The sequence below is a fragment of the Octodon degus genome, unplaced genomic scaffold (genome assembly GCF_000260255.1).
Source record: "Octodon degus isolate 3935 unplaced genomic scaffold, OctDeg1.0 scaffold00082, whole genome shotgun sequence".
Classification (NCBI taxonomy): Eukaryota; Metazoa; Chordata; class Mammalia; order Rodentia; family Octodontidae; genus Octodon; species Octodon degus.
Window position 1 is genome coordinate 2464547 of NW_004524658.1, and position 14180 is coordinate 2478726.

At 34.6% G+C, this 14180-nt stretch overlaps 1 protein-coding gene across 7 annotated transcripts in view; it reads right to left on the reverse strand.

Moving 5' to 3' along the window:
* Gtdc1 (glycosyltransferase like domain containing 1) overlaps nt 1-14180 on the reverse strand; it is a 369221-nt gene that overhangs the window by 244344 nt on the left and 110697 nt on the right. For all 7 annotated transcript variants that reach the window (XM_023721409.1, XM_023721407.1, XM_023721410.1 and 4 more), the window contains exons 4-5: nt 11395-11562; nt 6807-6980 (exon numbers count right to left, since the gene is read on the reverse strand). In XM_023721409.1, the coding sequence (XP_023577177.1) occupies nt 6807-6980; nt 11395-11562 (342 nt within the window). The remainder of the gene's footprint in view (nt 1-6806; nt 6981-11394; nt 11563-14180) is intronic.

Genomic DNA, 14180 nt, shown 5'->3' on the forward strand with positions numbered 1-14180 from the left:
AAAAAAAAAGTCACTCACTGGAAAGATAAAATGCTAAAACATGAATACTATACTTAGTACAATGCAGAGAATAAAGTAAAAATCAACAAGGGTTAACTTTTATGGTTAGGTCTACCCTCTACAGATGACTGTCAGAAAATGATCTTAGAATTCTTCAGATGTTCTGATGTCCTAAAAACGAGACTTACACAATAGTCTCAACTGTATATGTGAAATTCCCTTCCTTCTGCAAAGCCTTTCCTTCATGACAGTGACATGACCTACACTAAGAAACAGTGACTTGCAGTAGCATCACGTCAGCAGGTTACACAGTTCCTTCCTTTTTTTCTCTGAATCACACATCCATTTCCACGTGAAATTTGTTTTCTTGTACAAAAATTGCCTTAATTTTCTAATGTATATATTTTAATGTAGGACAGCTCTCTTTTGAAACACATTCCAGTATTGAATCCCATCTTAACAACTATAAGAAAGCACTGGGCTGGTGAGATGGCTCAGTGGTCTAAAGCACCTACTTAGAACAAGCTCAACAAAGAACAGGGACCGCAGTTCAATCCCCCAGCACCACACGCCAGCCAGCCCCGCCTCGTGGTGGGCTGAGCTGGCCACACACACACACACACACACACACGCATAAATAAAAATAAAAATAAAAATAAAATTTTAAAAAAAGAAAGCACTTATCTTGTCTTATTGCTGTAGACTTTTTTTGGTTGATTATCACTTATCTACCATGGCTGGAAGTGTTTGGTACCAAAGAAGCCACTGTCTACAACCAAGCATAAAAGAGAGATTTGGCAAAGGTTCTAAGCAGGGATATCTTAAAGATAGCTTTGTGAAATGTCCTCTGGTTACCTGTAGCTTAAGAATATTATAACTGCATAAGAAAGGATTTAAGATGTTTATTGTCTTCTGTAGGTTAAAAAGTCTATACAGAACTCACAAGTAAGGTATGCCATTTACCTTCATTTTTTGCCATTTATAATTTCCACCAAAAGTGGATTATATATTCTTAAAATGAAATTTACTGGTTACTATTAAATCTCTCTTAATAAATCACAGTCATCTTTTTGATGTACAAGCTGTACAATCATGGAGAAATGTCTGCAGGGGTTATCTGATGTGCAGAGTTGCCTGCCCTGCCATAGAATGGCTCCAGGCTGTTATGTGTTTTCACTTTCCATATATATATTTTTAAATAGTTTATCTCTCTCCTCCCTGTTGTCAAGCTGTCAGTCAGCTGTCAGTTTTTACTGCCATCAGTGAGTCTGCCTTTATCACACCCCAATTTAATGCTGTTAATCTGCTGTCAGCTGAAAAAAAATCTAATATTCAAGATCTCTGAAATTATATTAACACAAGCTGGTGGGATGTGTACTAAATATTATTCAAGATATGAGTTCTAGTTCTTCTTTTGTCTATATTTAGCTGTATAACTGTGGGAAGATGCGTAACTTCTCTGGGCTACCCTAATGCATTCATTCATAAATGTGTGTACTGGTGGGGTGGAACAGAGACAGAGAGAGACAGACAGGTGGACAGACAAGAGAGAGGCAGAGACAAACACAGAGAAAGGCAGACATAGAGACAAAGAGATAGATAAAAAGAAGCAGATACTAAGAGGTATGCCATCTAGACCTGAATCCTAAATTTCTCTGACTATCAGATACAACATAATTGTTTTTATAAATCAACAAAACTGGGGGGAACTACCCGCTCGGGGCCCCCCCTCCTGTCACTCTCTTGGACAGGAGCTTTCTTTCTTTCAATAAATATATTCTGCTCATAAATAAATAAATAAATAAATAAATCAACAAAACTCAGGGAAAGGTACTAAATAAGTATGGAATTCAAGGTTGCTTTTACTGTAATTATTTTATTTAAATTCAGTCTTTTGAATTCACTTCCAATAATTTTGAAATTCTCCCTTTGTTCTACAGGACAACTGTCTCATTGTTGACCTCTTGACTCTTAGCTTTTCTTACGTCAATGGTGGACTTTTCCTCCATTAACTCAAGAATAATTGGCCATTGTTAAAAGGTTGAGATGATGAGAAAGAACCAATAAAAAAGCCTCACAAGCAGCCCCCTGAGTGAAAATCAAAAGACTGTGTATCTTTGAAGTGAACTAAAGAATATGTTCTTTAAGTCATAATGTGTGAAGTGCTCCTAGTATGTAAGGGAAGATGAGCACTGAGAAGTGACCATAGGAGACATGGAACTCACTAATGATCTTAATGAAAACAGTCTTAATGCAAAGACTTGAAAAAATAGGAGGAATAAAACTGGAAGCAGTAAAAACTGATAACTCTGTTGAGAAGTTATACTAATAAGAGAAGCAGAGAAATGAGACAGTAGTAGAAGGAAAAAGTAGAATCAAGAGTGATATTTTTTAATGTAAGAAATACTGGGTTTTTGCATGCTAAAAGGAATGATTCAAAAGAAAGGAAAACAGGAATGATTCACAAAAGAGGAAAATTAATGATGCAGAACAGAAAAGAAAGAATAAATAGGATAATATACCATGACTACACAAGAAAAACAAATTCTAGCAAAGAAGTGGACATAATGCCTTCCTTAGGTACAAGCAAGGTCAGTTTGTCCACAGCAACAGGTATGACGATGGAGAAATACACCCAGAAGCAGCTAATGGTGGTGCCAAAGTACAAACAATTTTCTGATTATTTCTGTGTTCTCAAATTCAGCTGATAATGAGCACAGATAACTTGAAACTTGAGGGGTTTTTTTGTTTGTTTGTTTTTGTTTCCTATTTTTAAAGAAAGGCATGACTTTCTATCTAAAATGTGAAATATGGTTGCTTGACAGATAATACAAAGGCCTTGTCTGAATTTGGAAGTAGAAATTTAGAACATACTATGAAGAATGGCTGAATGTTTTTTTTGTTTTGTTTTGTTTTTTTCCTCTAGTCATTTTTAATCTTGTAAGTGTAGGTGGACCTTTAGTGAAGCACAGATACAATCAAGTTGGGGATTTTGCCAATCCAACATAAAGCAAATGACGAAAAAGATTTGAGACCTTAAAATAGTAAATATAAAGATAGAATACAGAAGTTAAGATGTATAAAAACGAGACAACAAGGCAGAAAATGTAAGAAGTTGACTTAATTAATGGATAGTAGTTCTGGGGAGGTCAAAAGACTGAATAGGAATGATAAAGTAACCAAATTAACCAACCTCTATTTATAATAGGCTGACCTTTTAGCAGAGTAGTTCTCTATTTTCATATGTCACTTACAGGAAGCAGGAGGTGGACTGGAGTAAATTCTCCATATTCAGGTAGCAGAAATGTGCTTGGTTATAAATTAATGGGGGTAAGGGTGCTAAAAGGAGGAAATAATGTTTTATTGGGTTCTATTATATCCAGCCATTATCCCTAGGCATTTGGCAGGCATTATTTTATTTAATCACGTCAATATCCCTATGAGGTGACAAGGTACATACAATCAAAACTATTAAAGAATTTAGGTTCAGGATCATTCCACTGGCACGAGTCACTGAGCTAAGTGGAAGGTAAGATTCAAATATATGTGTGTATGACCACAGCAGTTAAGAGCACCCCCAAAAGTTTAAGACATATAAGAAAACATTTTCAGAATAATATTTTCTCTTGCAATAATTTTTCCAGTGTTCGGAAGTAAAGCGGTGGATGGTAAAGAAAGCAATAGGCAATACATGTACCTAAAGTTCTTTACTACTGCACGCCTATGTGTAGTCATACTTCTCTACCAGAAAGCAATTTTATAGACCTTCATTATTTAAGCTAGAAATATGGCTTTTCTATCTTCTTTAGTTAATATATATTATATTATTTTATATTTTATATTATATTATGCATTATATTTAGCATATTATATTAATAATTTAACTATGTCTTATATTTTGTTTTTACTTAAACTCATTTTTGCCATAGGCAAAATTTTTCCATAGCCAAGTTCCTTTTTGCTATGGATAGGGGAAAGACAAAAAGCATTCGATAATTTTGTTTAATCACTTTGGCTATTTTGCCTTTGGAATTACTACATATTTTTCAACATCTCAACAAAATAATATGCTTTTAAAACTGCAGGCAATAGATGATTGTCATTCATGCAAATAATCACTTACTTACACTATATGAGTTTGGGTTGTACAAAGCAAATTACCATTTGAAAATAATTCAAATAACACTCTGGGCTAAGACCTTGTTTATGAATGCTATCTTGGACACAATATTTCTTAACCTTTTTCTATTTAGCTAGATTCTTTTATGCTAACATGTTCCAAATTAATAAACTATTCAATTTCCATAGGTATATTAAATACAAGAAATTGTAGAAGCATGTCAGACACAAATAAATTTAGGACATTTATTTGAAAATTTATAGCAGTATTATTAATTTGAATTATATTCACTCATTCACTTAAAGAAATTCATTTTCTTATAGAGTATATGAAAAACTTATTTTAAAAAATGACTGATACTTTAAGAATTCAGATATATGACAGTGTGAAAGCACATAATAAATGTCAAGTATAAAAATTATAATTTTCAGAAAGTGAAAAATCTCTCATTACACCAAAGAAAATTCTATGTTTAGCAGAAGTTTCCCATTCAGTGATTTAACCAACTGTGGATCAAAAACAGTTGAGAAGGAAAAAAAAATGTATCTATCTGTACTGAATACATACAAGGATAAAGTAGCACACAAGGACAGATTTTTTCATCACTGCCTAATTAATACTACATAACAGCTAACTGCATTATCTTTTGTACTGAAATAGGTGCCATCAGTAATCTTGATGTGACTTAAAGTATACAAGAGAATGTACATAAGTCATATAAGCAAAGGCTTGACTTCAAATGCAAGGCAGCAAATACTGTCGGATTCATATTATTTTCTTTAGTGAAATTCTATATCATTTCTATTTTTATTATCATGATTTTATATTTAGTTAAATAAATAAATAAATAAATAAAGGCTTGAGATGTACAGATTTCAGTATCTCTGGAGAATCCCAAAATCATTTGTACATAGATATGAACACAAGATGACAGACAGACAGACAGACAGACAGACACACACACACACACACACACACACACACAGAGTCCTAAAAATTATGCTATAAGTTCCACTTAGGTTTATAGTTTTCAAAAGAACAAAGAGATTATTAAGTGTTATTGGCAAATGATCTACAATGACAGGAAGCTTTAACAGAATTTGGAATTTCAATCCAAAATCACAGAACATAGTTTAGACTTAATCCAGTTCACCATCTTTTTTTTTTCTTTTTTCTTTTTTCTTTTTTCCTCAGCACCAGGGACTGAACTCAAGCCCTTGCGCTTGCCAGGGAAGTGTTTATTCCACTGAGACATCTCCCCAGCTCCCCCTCACCACCATCTTAAAATGACTGCAAGACAAATTTTCTCAGCCTCTGTTTTCTGTGATGCATAAAGTAAGAATTGTACAAGGTAGTCTAACTTAAGGATTGTACAAAGTGGTCTAACTTAAATTTTATGCCTTGCTAACATGATTTGGTGCAGATTTTTTCATTAATGAATTCTTTTTTTTGAAACTTTTGTGTTTACAAATTTACTTTTTCAGGTATGTGACCTTCTCAAGTAAAGCTGATAAATCAACATACGAAGGCTGGCTCTAGTGTTCCCAGGCACAAGTACATTTATTTATTTATTAATTTTTTATTCGTTTTCATGAGAAAAAACAGCAATGGAACAGTTTCAAAACAGGTTAGTAGGACAGCTACAATAATTAATACATTGCATACTGTTGTCTTCATAGTAGTTATTCAGAGGAAAAGGTGCAGACATGATATCTTGTTTATTCATTAATGAAATATTAACTAGTAAGTCACTCAGATAACTCAACACTGTGAGTATAGATGAGGCCTACCATCCCAACAGCAAAATCTGAGTGAACTCAGTAAGTTCAGACATAATAATTAACGTTGGCATCCTGCACAGCATGTATGGACATTACATCATTTCCTGCCTTCTCCGGGGATGGGGAAGAAACAGCTGTCCCTGAACTCCTTTTAAGGACACAGTCAATTACAAGACAGAGGCATCCCCACTTACTGTGAGTCTCACTGAAGTAAACTTTTTATTCACAAGGGAGAAACATTCCTGGTGGTTGTAAAAATAGTTTTTCGGAGTTTAATCAAAAATGAAAAAGAATTCCAAAATGTTCCCTTTGAGCCACGTCATCCATTGCTAACTCAGAGTGGGCCCAGTAACAAGGGTAATAAAAAATGTCCTTAGTAACTGAGAAAGAAAAATGGCTATGAAGTGCATTTGTAGCCCAATGTGACAGACTTAATTCTTTATTAATATAAATAACAAAAACGAAGGAAGAAAAAGTAAAAGAAACAATCATGGCAAATTAAAGGTATCCCAGCAATGAGATTTAACATTGATTTATTTAGAAGAGTTATTACTACAAATATAAACCAATGGGGATAAACTGAATGTAAAAGTTGATAAATATGCTTGACAATAGCTTCTAAAACAACAACAACAACAAAACAGCAAGTGTTGAAAACAAAGTAGCATACAAGGACGAATATATATGAGAAAAGAAAAGAAGAACGCAGTATCTGTACCAACCCCTCAGTGATTGCATGGACACATGATTATTCAAAATTTTTGCAAAACACAGCCTGGTGAGACGGAACTCAGTTCTCTAACCATGCTGATAGTAGAAAGCTACAACTGGCAAGAACAGCCACTTCTACATATGTGAGAAGTAATGTATGACACACAATTGAGAACAGAGTAAAAGATACTGACCTGCTCACATCAGGAAATCTGATGGGAAAGTAAATCACTTGGCACTTGGGTCTGATGATGCTTTCCAGATCTTTGGGTCTGTGATCAGGAACCAGCTTCATGAATTTCCCAATAGAAGTGAGAAATGACTCCATATTAAAAACTGAGTTGAATACAACTACATCAGCCACCAAGCTATAAAGGGAAAAGATAAATGCAAATGATGAGATCAGACTCATTCAGAATTATTTTTATAATATAAACTCAACATTAATCAGAGTTTACATTGCATCGTAAGCTTAAAAAACATTTTATTTCCTCTCAGTATCTACCAAAGTGTCTCTAACAGGAAAATTCATGTCATTAGTATTCAATAAGAGGAAGCTGTATTGGTAGAATCAAGGAGAAGAGTGTACAAGAGTAGTGAAAGATTCAATAGGATCATATGAGACTGCAGACCAAGGCCTATGTACACACAATGCTATGGACTTTCTATAGCAATGGTTACATTAAGTACAGCAAGTCTTCTTTTTGCTGTACCTCAACAAAGTACATTAGGTTCTTTGATAGTGATGCATTTCATTTTACACTGTACTACTAACAGCATGTTTAAAATACTTGTCATTAATTAATATAAAGCTATTTTCATAGTAGAAATATGAAATATTCTAGTATTTGATTATAATATTTGATTACAATCTATTTCCTGCCTTAGATTTTGGTTTAAAAAACTTGTGTTACATTTTTTAAAGTTTTTTGTATTTAAGACAGGGTCTACAGGGTCTACAGGGTCTCACTATGTAGATCAGACTCCTAGTGAGCCACATGTGTTCAGCCTCCCAAGAGCTGGAATTACAGGCAAATGCCCACATGCCCAGTCTCAATCCCAGTTTCAGCATGCCCTGGGGCGTGGCCAGCATGGCAGGCCCTGGGATCAAACCCCGGCCGCTGCGCTCTGCCTAAGCAGGTGCTTCAGTCTGCTGAGCTATCTGGCCAGTCCTTAAAGTTCTGATACTGCTCAGGAAGGATGGTGTCTCTACAAATAACTTATTAATACATTCAGGGTAAGCAGAAAAGCAGAAAACAAATTAATAGAAATGGATGCATAAATCCATCGCATTAGATCCTGCTCATCATCTAAAGGAATGTATCATAAAAGATCATAATAGAATTTACCAAAGAAAATGTAATATTGTCTACCACTTTTCACAAAAGACTGTATTCTTCTCTTCAATGATTTTTTTTTTAATTTTAAAAAAATATTTATTTGTTTGTTTGTTAAAAGATCTCACTGTATAGCTTGGACTCGTAGTGAACCTCCTCTCTCAGCCTCTGCAGCACTGGGATTACAGACAGAAACCACCTTGCCTGGTTTCAGTGGCCAGCAAGGAAAGCCCAGGAGGGAGGGGCTGGCATGGCACACGCTACTAGGGATAGAACCCAGGTCCTTGCTAAGGCAGGAGGTGCTTAGATTGCTGAGCTATCTCCTCAGCCTCTCTTTAATGTTTTAAAATAAAATAAATTGTCATGTGAGAACATGAAAGCAGAGCTACGCGTGGTGGCACATGCATGTAACATAAGAATTTCGGAAGACTAAAATCAGAGTATCATAAATTCAAACCCATTCTGGGCAACACAGGGAAACATTATCTTGCCAGGCAAGCGCTTATTCTACTGAACCATCTCCCCAGCCCCAACATTATCTTAAAATAAAAATAAAATGGACTGGGGATGTAGCTGAGTGTGAAGGTCTTGGGTTCCATCCTTAATACCCCCACCAAAAAAGGGAAAAATGTTTGTTACATAAACAAGTCAGCACTTTTCAGATTGTCTATAATTTTCTTGGGCACCAATGAACAAAAATGATAACTAAATAAAACCTGAGAATAAAACCTGAATGTGTAGTATGATTACTTTATGAATCTGAAATTAATTTAATAAGTCACCATTTTGACTTCTCAAAATGCCCCATTTTGCTTAACCAATGATTCCATGTCATTGTATCTTAGGGAAATGCATACAAATACTTCCATAAGTAGGTAACATAAGATTAAATATACAAAACAGTTGGTTTTATTTTACCCTAAAAATATGTAGCATTGAAAAGAAGATATAAAATCAGAGGTTAAGGGCCAGGGAGATGGCTCAATGGAATAAGCGCTCCCCTGGCATGCACAAGGGCCTGAGTTCAATCCCCGGTTCCGCCAAAAAAAAAATGAAAAATAAAATGGGAGGTTAAGGTAGGACACTGGAAAATTTGAGCCCACTCTGGGTACTTTAGCAATTTAGCATGATGCTATCACAAAAGAAAAAGATTAAATTAAAAAAAAAAAAGAAAGAAAGGGCTGGAGATACAGCTCAGGGACAAAGTTTTAGGCTTAATCTCCAAAAGGGGAGGGGAGAGAAATGGAAGAGAAGGGAGGGAAGGGGGACAAAACAAGACACATAAATGTAAAGGAAAGCAAAAAATTAAAATCAATATAGTTTATAGACTGAATTAAAAATATATCAAAGTTTCAGTTTAGTTTACATAATGTTTACTGAACTAAATCTATATTTATATTTTACTAATATAGATTTACTGTTATTAATACACAGTAAAATGAAAAACCAATGAAAGAAATGTTGACCTATTACACCCTTCCAAAATTAGTTCTGCACACAAATATTTTTTCTTTCAGTTGGTACCTGGTAAAAACCTGGGGGATGGTGATTACAACACAGATAACACAAAGGAATGTCACAGAAGTGCTGACACAACACTAAGCAATAAGCAAGTCAGTTTAACAATATCCAAAAGTTGAAGGATGTTTTACAGCTAGTCTGTTTTCATCATATGTCACATATTATAATAGTGACCCACAGATCGTAATATATACTTATGACATGGTTCATAAGTCAGAGGGTTAGTGAAACCTCTGTTTAAGGTGAGCGTTTATGTCAGTCATCTTTAAAGTCCTTAACTGACACACAGTCAAGAAAGAAATCTCACAGTGCCAACAAAAGCAGAAGTCAGCAAGAAAACTAAAGAAACATTTGAGGAAGCAGGAGTCATACTTTTCACAAGGAATCAGAGCAGGACTGCTTTCTGACACTCTGATTTTTCCTCTGGACAACTGTGAACCATTTTTTCCCATTAATAAAACAAAGGGTGATGAAGGCCACTTCTTTCCCTCCAAGCATGTCTATCAGTTTACTTTCTTGAGAAGAAAAAAATCAAAAAGTCTTATGTAAGCTTTTATAGTCTCTTTCTCCAAGAATAAAAACAATTTTTATAAAAGGCAGCAGGGGCAGTGAGTAATATTTTTTTAGATATATACTCTCAAAAAGCATACAACTCAATGGCTTATACTCTTTAAAATCAAGTCTATCACAAATTAAATATTCAGGACAGTTTACAGAAATATTCTTTTTTGGTAAATTTCAGCCCTGATAGGAGGGTGTATAATTTCCATTAACTTAAAAGCTACCCATAGAGGAAAAAATAGATTGAATTATTTTCCCAGTGATTTCTCAGAGGTAATAAACATACACTGAAGAAAAAAAAACTGATGCTAACTCAAAAAACCATAAAAATATTGTAAATGTTTCCATATTGATAAAACATAAAATGATTTTATTTTTTTAAAACATGTTTCCCTTCTCTGTTTCAATATGCAATATTTTAATTTTATTATGAAATTTTAAAATGGTTGCTTTTTATGAGATATCTGACATGAAGCAGTTCCACTCTATTTTGATAGCACTGCTACTTTACAGTTGAAACAGCTCGTAAAAGTGATTGCAGGAAAACATTTACAAAATGCTCCAAAGACAGAATTATTATCATATAGCTGTTTTTCTATATCAACTAAACTATGAAACGGACTCATAAGAGGGTTTGTTTAAACATAATATCAATCTCAATGGCTAATAATTACTAATAAAGGTGAATAAAATGTACATAATCACTGCCAAACTGATTCCATTTCAGGCAGTTTGTAAGTAGGATCCAATAGCAAAGCTGTTTTGGAGTTGCTATTAAATTCTTTCATTAACAAAGTATTGGGAGATAGACTTTGCTGAAGTAACAATACAGACAGATCATCACCTTTAAAATGTCATGGTATTTTAAGGCTGCACCATTTCAGAAGACACAATGAGGAAGAGAAAATTTAAAAATGCATTTTACATAGTTTTGTGTCGTAACAATAAAAAAGACAGCACAGGGCTGGGGACAAAAGTCCTTTGCTTTATTATGCATTAATTTTTATTTCTCTGTAAATTTCTCTTTTGATTTTAGCTGAATACAGTGAAAGAAATTGGAAAATATAAGTTGACTAACTGCTCCTTCTAAAGGAATGCCTTAAACAATAAATCATGGAATCAAGAGGGGAAGGTCCCTGCCAACCTTTTGATTCTATTTTGAATGTTATGAAAAATACAATTAGTATAACATATAATTGGATATGCAACTATTATCTTATATATACTATCATAGAAGAGATGTTTAAATTTTTGCAGCTACCTTAAGGTGTTTATAAATGCATAGTAGGGCTCCAGATACAAAAGCTAACTATCTGCAAAGAAAAAGATGGCAAAGGCAAAAAACAATGCAGTCTATACCCACCAGGAAAGAATTTGGTTGTATCCATATTGAAAATCCCTCTCCTGATATTTCTTGACAGGATATACCAATTGGTTTTCATGGAAGTACAGAATCTTTTTCAATTTCCCAAGGTCAGGCCGAAGGGCAGCCAGTTCGGTCAGGTTAAGCACTGAGCTTGCAAAAAGGATCCTAGAAAACAAAGAAATTAGTGCTTACTATCCAAAGCACACTTGCAGGGGTCGTCCTTTCTCTCTTCTTTCCTCCTCCCCACACAAGGGAAGTATATCACCTACAGGAATACATCAATAGTTGAGCCTTAAAACTATGTAGCAACATCCACATTCTAAGTTTTGATCTCTTAAAAAGCAACTGCTAAGAACTTTAAAAGCCCTGATCTCACTGGTCTTCTCAGTTACTTGGAGATTGGAGGAAGTTGAAAAAAAATTTTAAAAACCTGGATGGATTTTATTGAAAAAGGCAAAAAAGGCTCTATCTGAAGGACAAACAGAACAAAGGCAAGGCTGATTGGGGAATACTGTGCTTGCTAGTTACATTTTCTTTCTTTATGAACCAACTCCTGAAATTTAATACAAAAGCAGGAATGGCACATGTTCATGTTATGACATAAACCCTTTTGATTTATGCAATAGACTTATCTATTGTGGTCTTTTCAAAAATATTTTCCCCTTTAGCATGTTTTTTCACCCAGCCCCATTTGAAGTATCCCATAAAAATACTTTTTTTCTCCATTACTGAACTGGTAAGGCACCTGATACAGAATCTATGAAAACCCGTATATGAAAAATGATGAAAGGGTAATTCATTGTCTTTGGAAACAGTAAGCTGAAAGCATACCTATCTATGATAAAAGCAAGTGCATACTTATGCTCATTCCACAAACATGTACTGCACTATTACTATGTGATAGAACGGAACAGAAAAGATGCACAAGACAGCTCTCCGGATGAACACTGTCTATAATAGAAACATATGTGAGGTATTAGAAGAATAAACCGGAGTAATAATAAAAACAACAGAAATACTTCTCTAATGAGAAAGCTGCCACACGCAAACACAAAACAAAGGCAAAGTATAGTCTCTGGACAGCTCAGGACATTCAGATGGCACAATCTGATAGAATGACATCCTCACAACATAACGTAGCATCCTTTGACCCTTCTGGACTTAATTTGACTTCATTCAAAAAAAAGTAAGGTTTGAGAAGTTTGAGTTCTTTTTGAAGTCCCACTCCCAGAAAGTTAGCAAAGCAGAGACTGAGTGTAAACTCTTTTGTCCTTATACCATGAGAAAAAATTGGCTGTGGACACCTTACATCAAAAATGTTTTTTCTGTACTTAAGAAATAAAAAATACCATCCTGTTATTACCGTGATTACAACTACAATAAATCCTCCCTTGCTGACAAGCCAAATGGCTAACTTCAGGTGTTTACATGATCTGCAGCACGGGCCTTTCACACAAGAAGAATGATTACATAATAAGTACATACATCATAAATAGGACCTCAAGTGCCTTCTTCACAGACTACAAGAAGCACATAAGACCAAAGCCAGTAATCTGTCTTTAACCACATAATAATTTTATTGTCTCTTTAAAGTTTAATAAAAATCTCATCAAGGATATAGCATTTATTTTTTAAAAGTGCTTATACCCAAGCAAAGCAAATAGGAATGGTCAGATAATATCCTGTTTTCTACAATGATAATCCTGTCATTACCACTACCATCAAGTCAAATATAAGCCTTACTAGAACTGAAAATGAAAAATTATGAAAAACTGAAGATATGTGTTTACCTATAAATCTCATCATTGGCAAAAATACTAATTTCATGAAATCCTAATTTCTATAAAGCTAAACCTTCCTTAATATTGAAGAGACAGAGAGAGAGAGAGAGAGAGAGAGAGAGAGAGAGAGAGAGAGAATTCTCAAGAAGAAATATGCATTGAATGCACCCTTATATAACTTTTTTTTTTATTTTATTTATTTATTTAGCAGAACCGGGGATTGAACTGAGGCCCTTGCGCTTGCCAGGCAAGCGCTTATTCTACTGAGCTCTCCCTGGCCCCTAACCCTTATATAACTAACTGACTACAAAGAAAATTGCAGTGAGTGTGGCTTATTCATTCCAGGACTTGTAATGAAGAAATCTGACCAAGTGAGCAAACTTCATACATTATATCAATAATACGAGAGAGTGAAATCATGTATCCCCAAATGTGATGCACTAAGAAAGATATAAATCATCAGTGTAGTATTCTGCCCAAAATGCCTGATATTAATTTGGTATGAGGAAACATTCTGATATCTGCAAAAGAAATGTGCTACATCTCCAAAAATGTTAATGTTATGAAAGATAAAATCTAGATTAGAGAGAAATAGAGATCTCAAAACAAAATTTAATATATCATTCTTGATTTTTGTGACTTGACTGTGTCATCTTAAGTAAGAAACACCAAACTAAACTGGATCAGCATACTTCTGAAAGTTGCTGAAGGAAAAGGATCTTCACTGGGTTTGAGTGACACCAACCAAAAGGACTTCTGCTTGAACAGAATAAAAAGGAAATTAAGAAGGAAGCCTCATTTTTGTTTCTTCAGAGGAGTTCTAGTCTTCACCTTCACCCTGGATATCATCTCCTGGCTTCCAGCATACTCTTCAACCTCCGTCACAGACACATATGGGGCACTGCAGTGAGCTCCAGGCCTTCAACTGGAACCTCCTAATCTCCAGCACACACATAGCCTGTTTGCACATTTCCACACCTGACCCTGATGGTCACTGTAAGT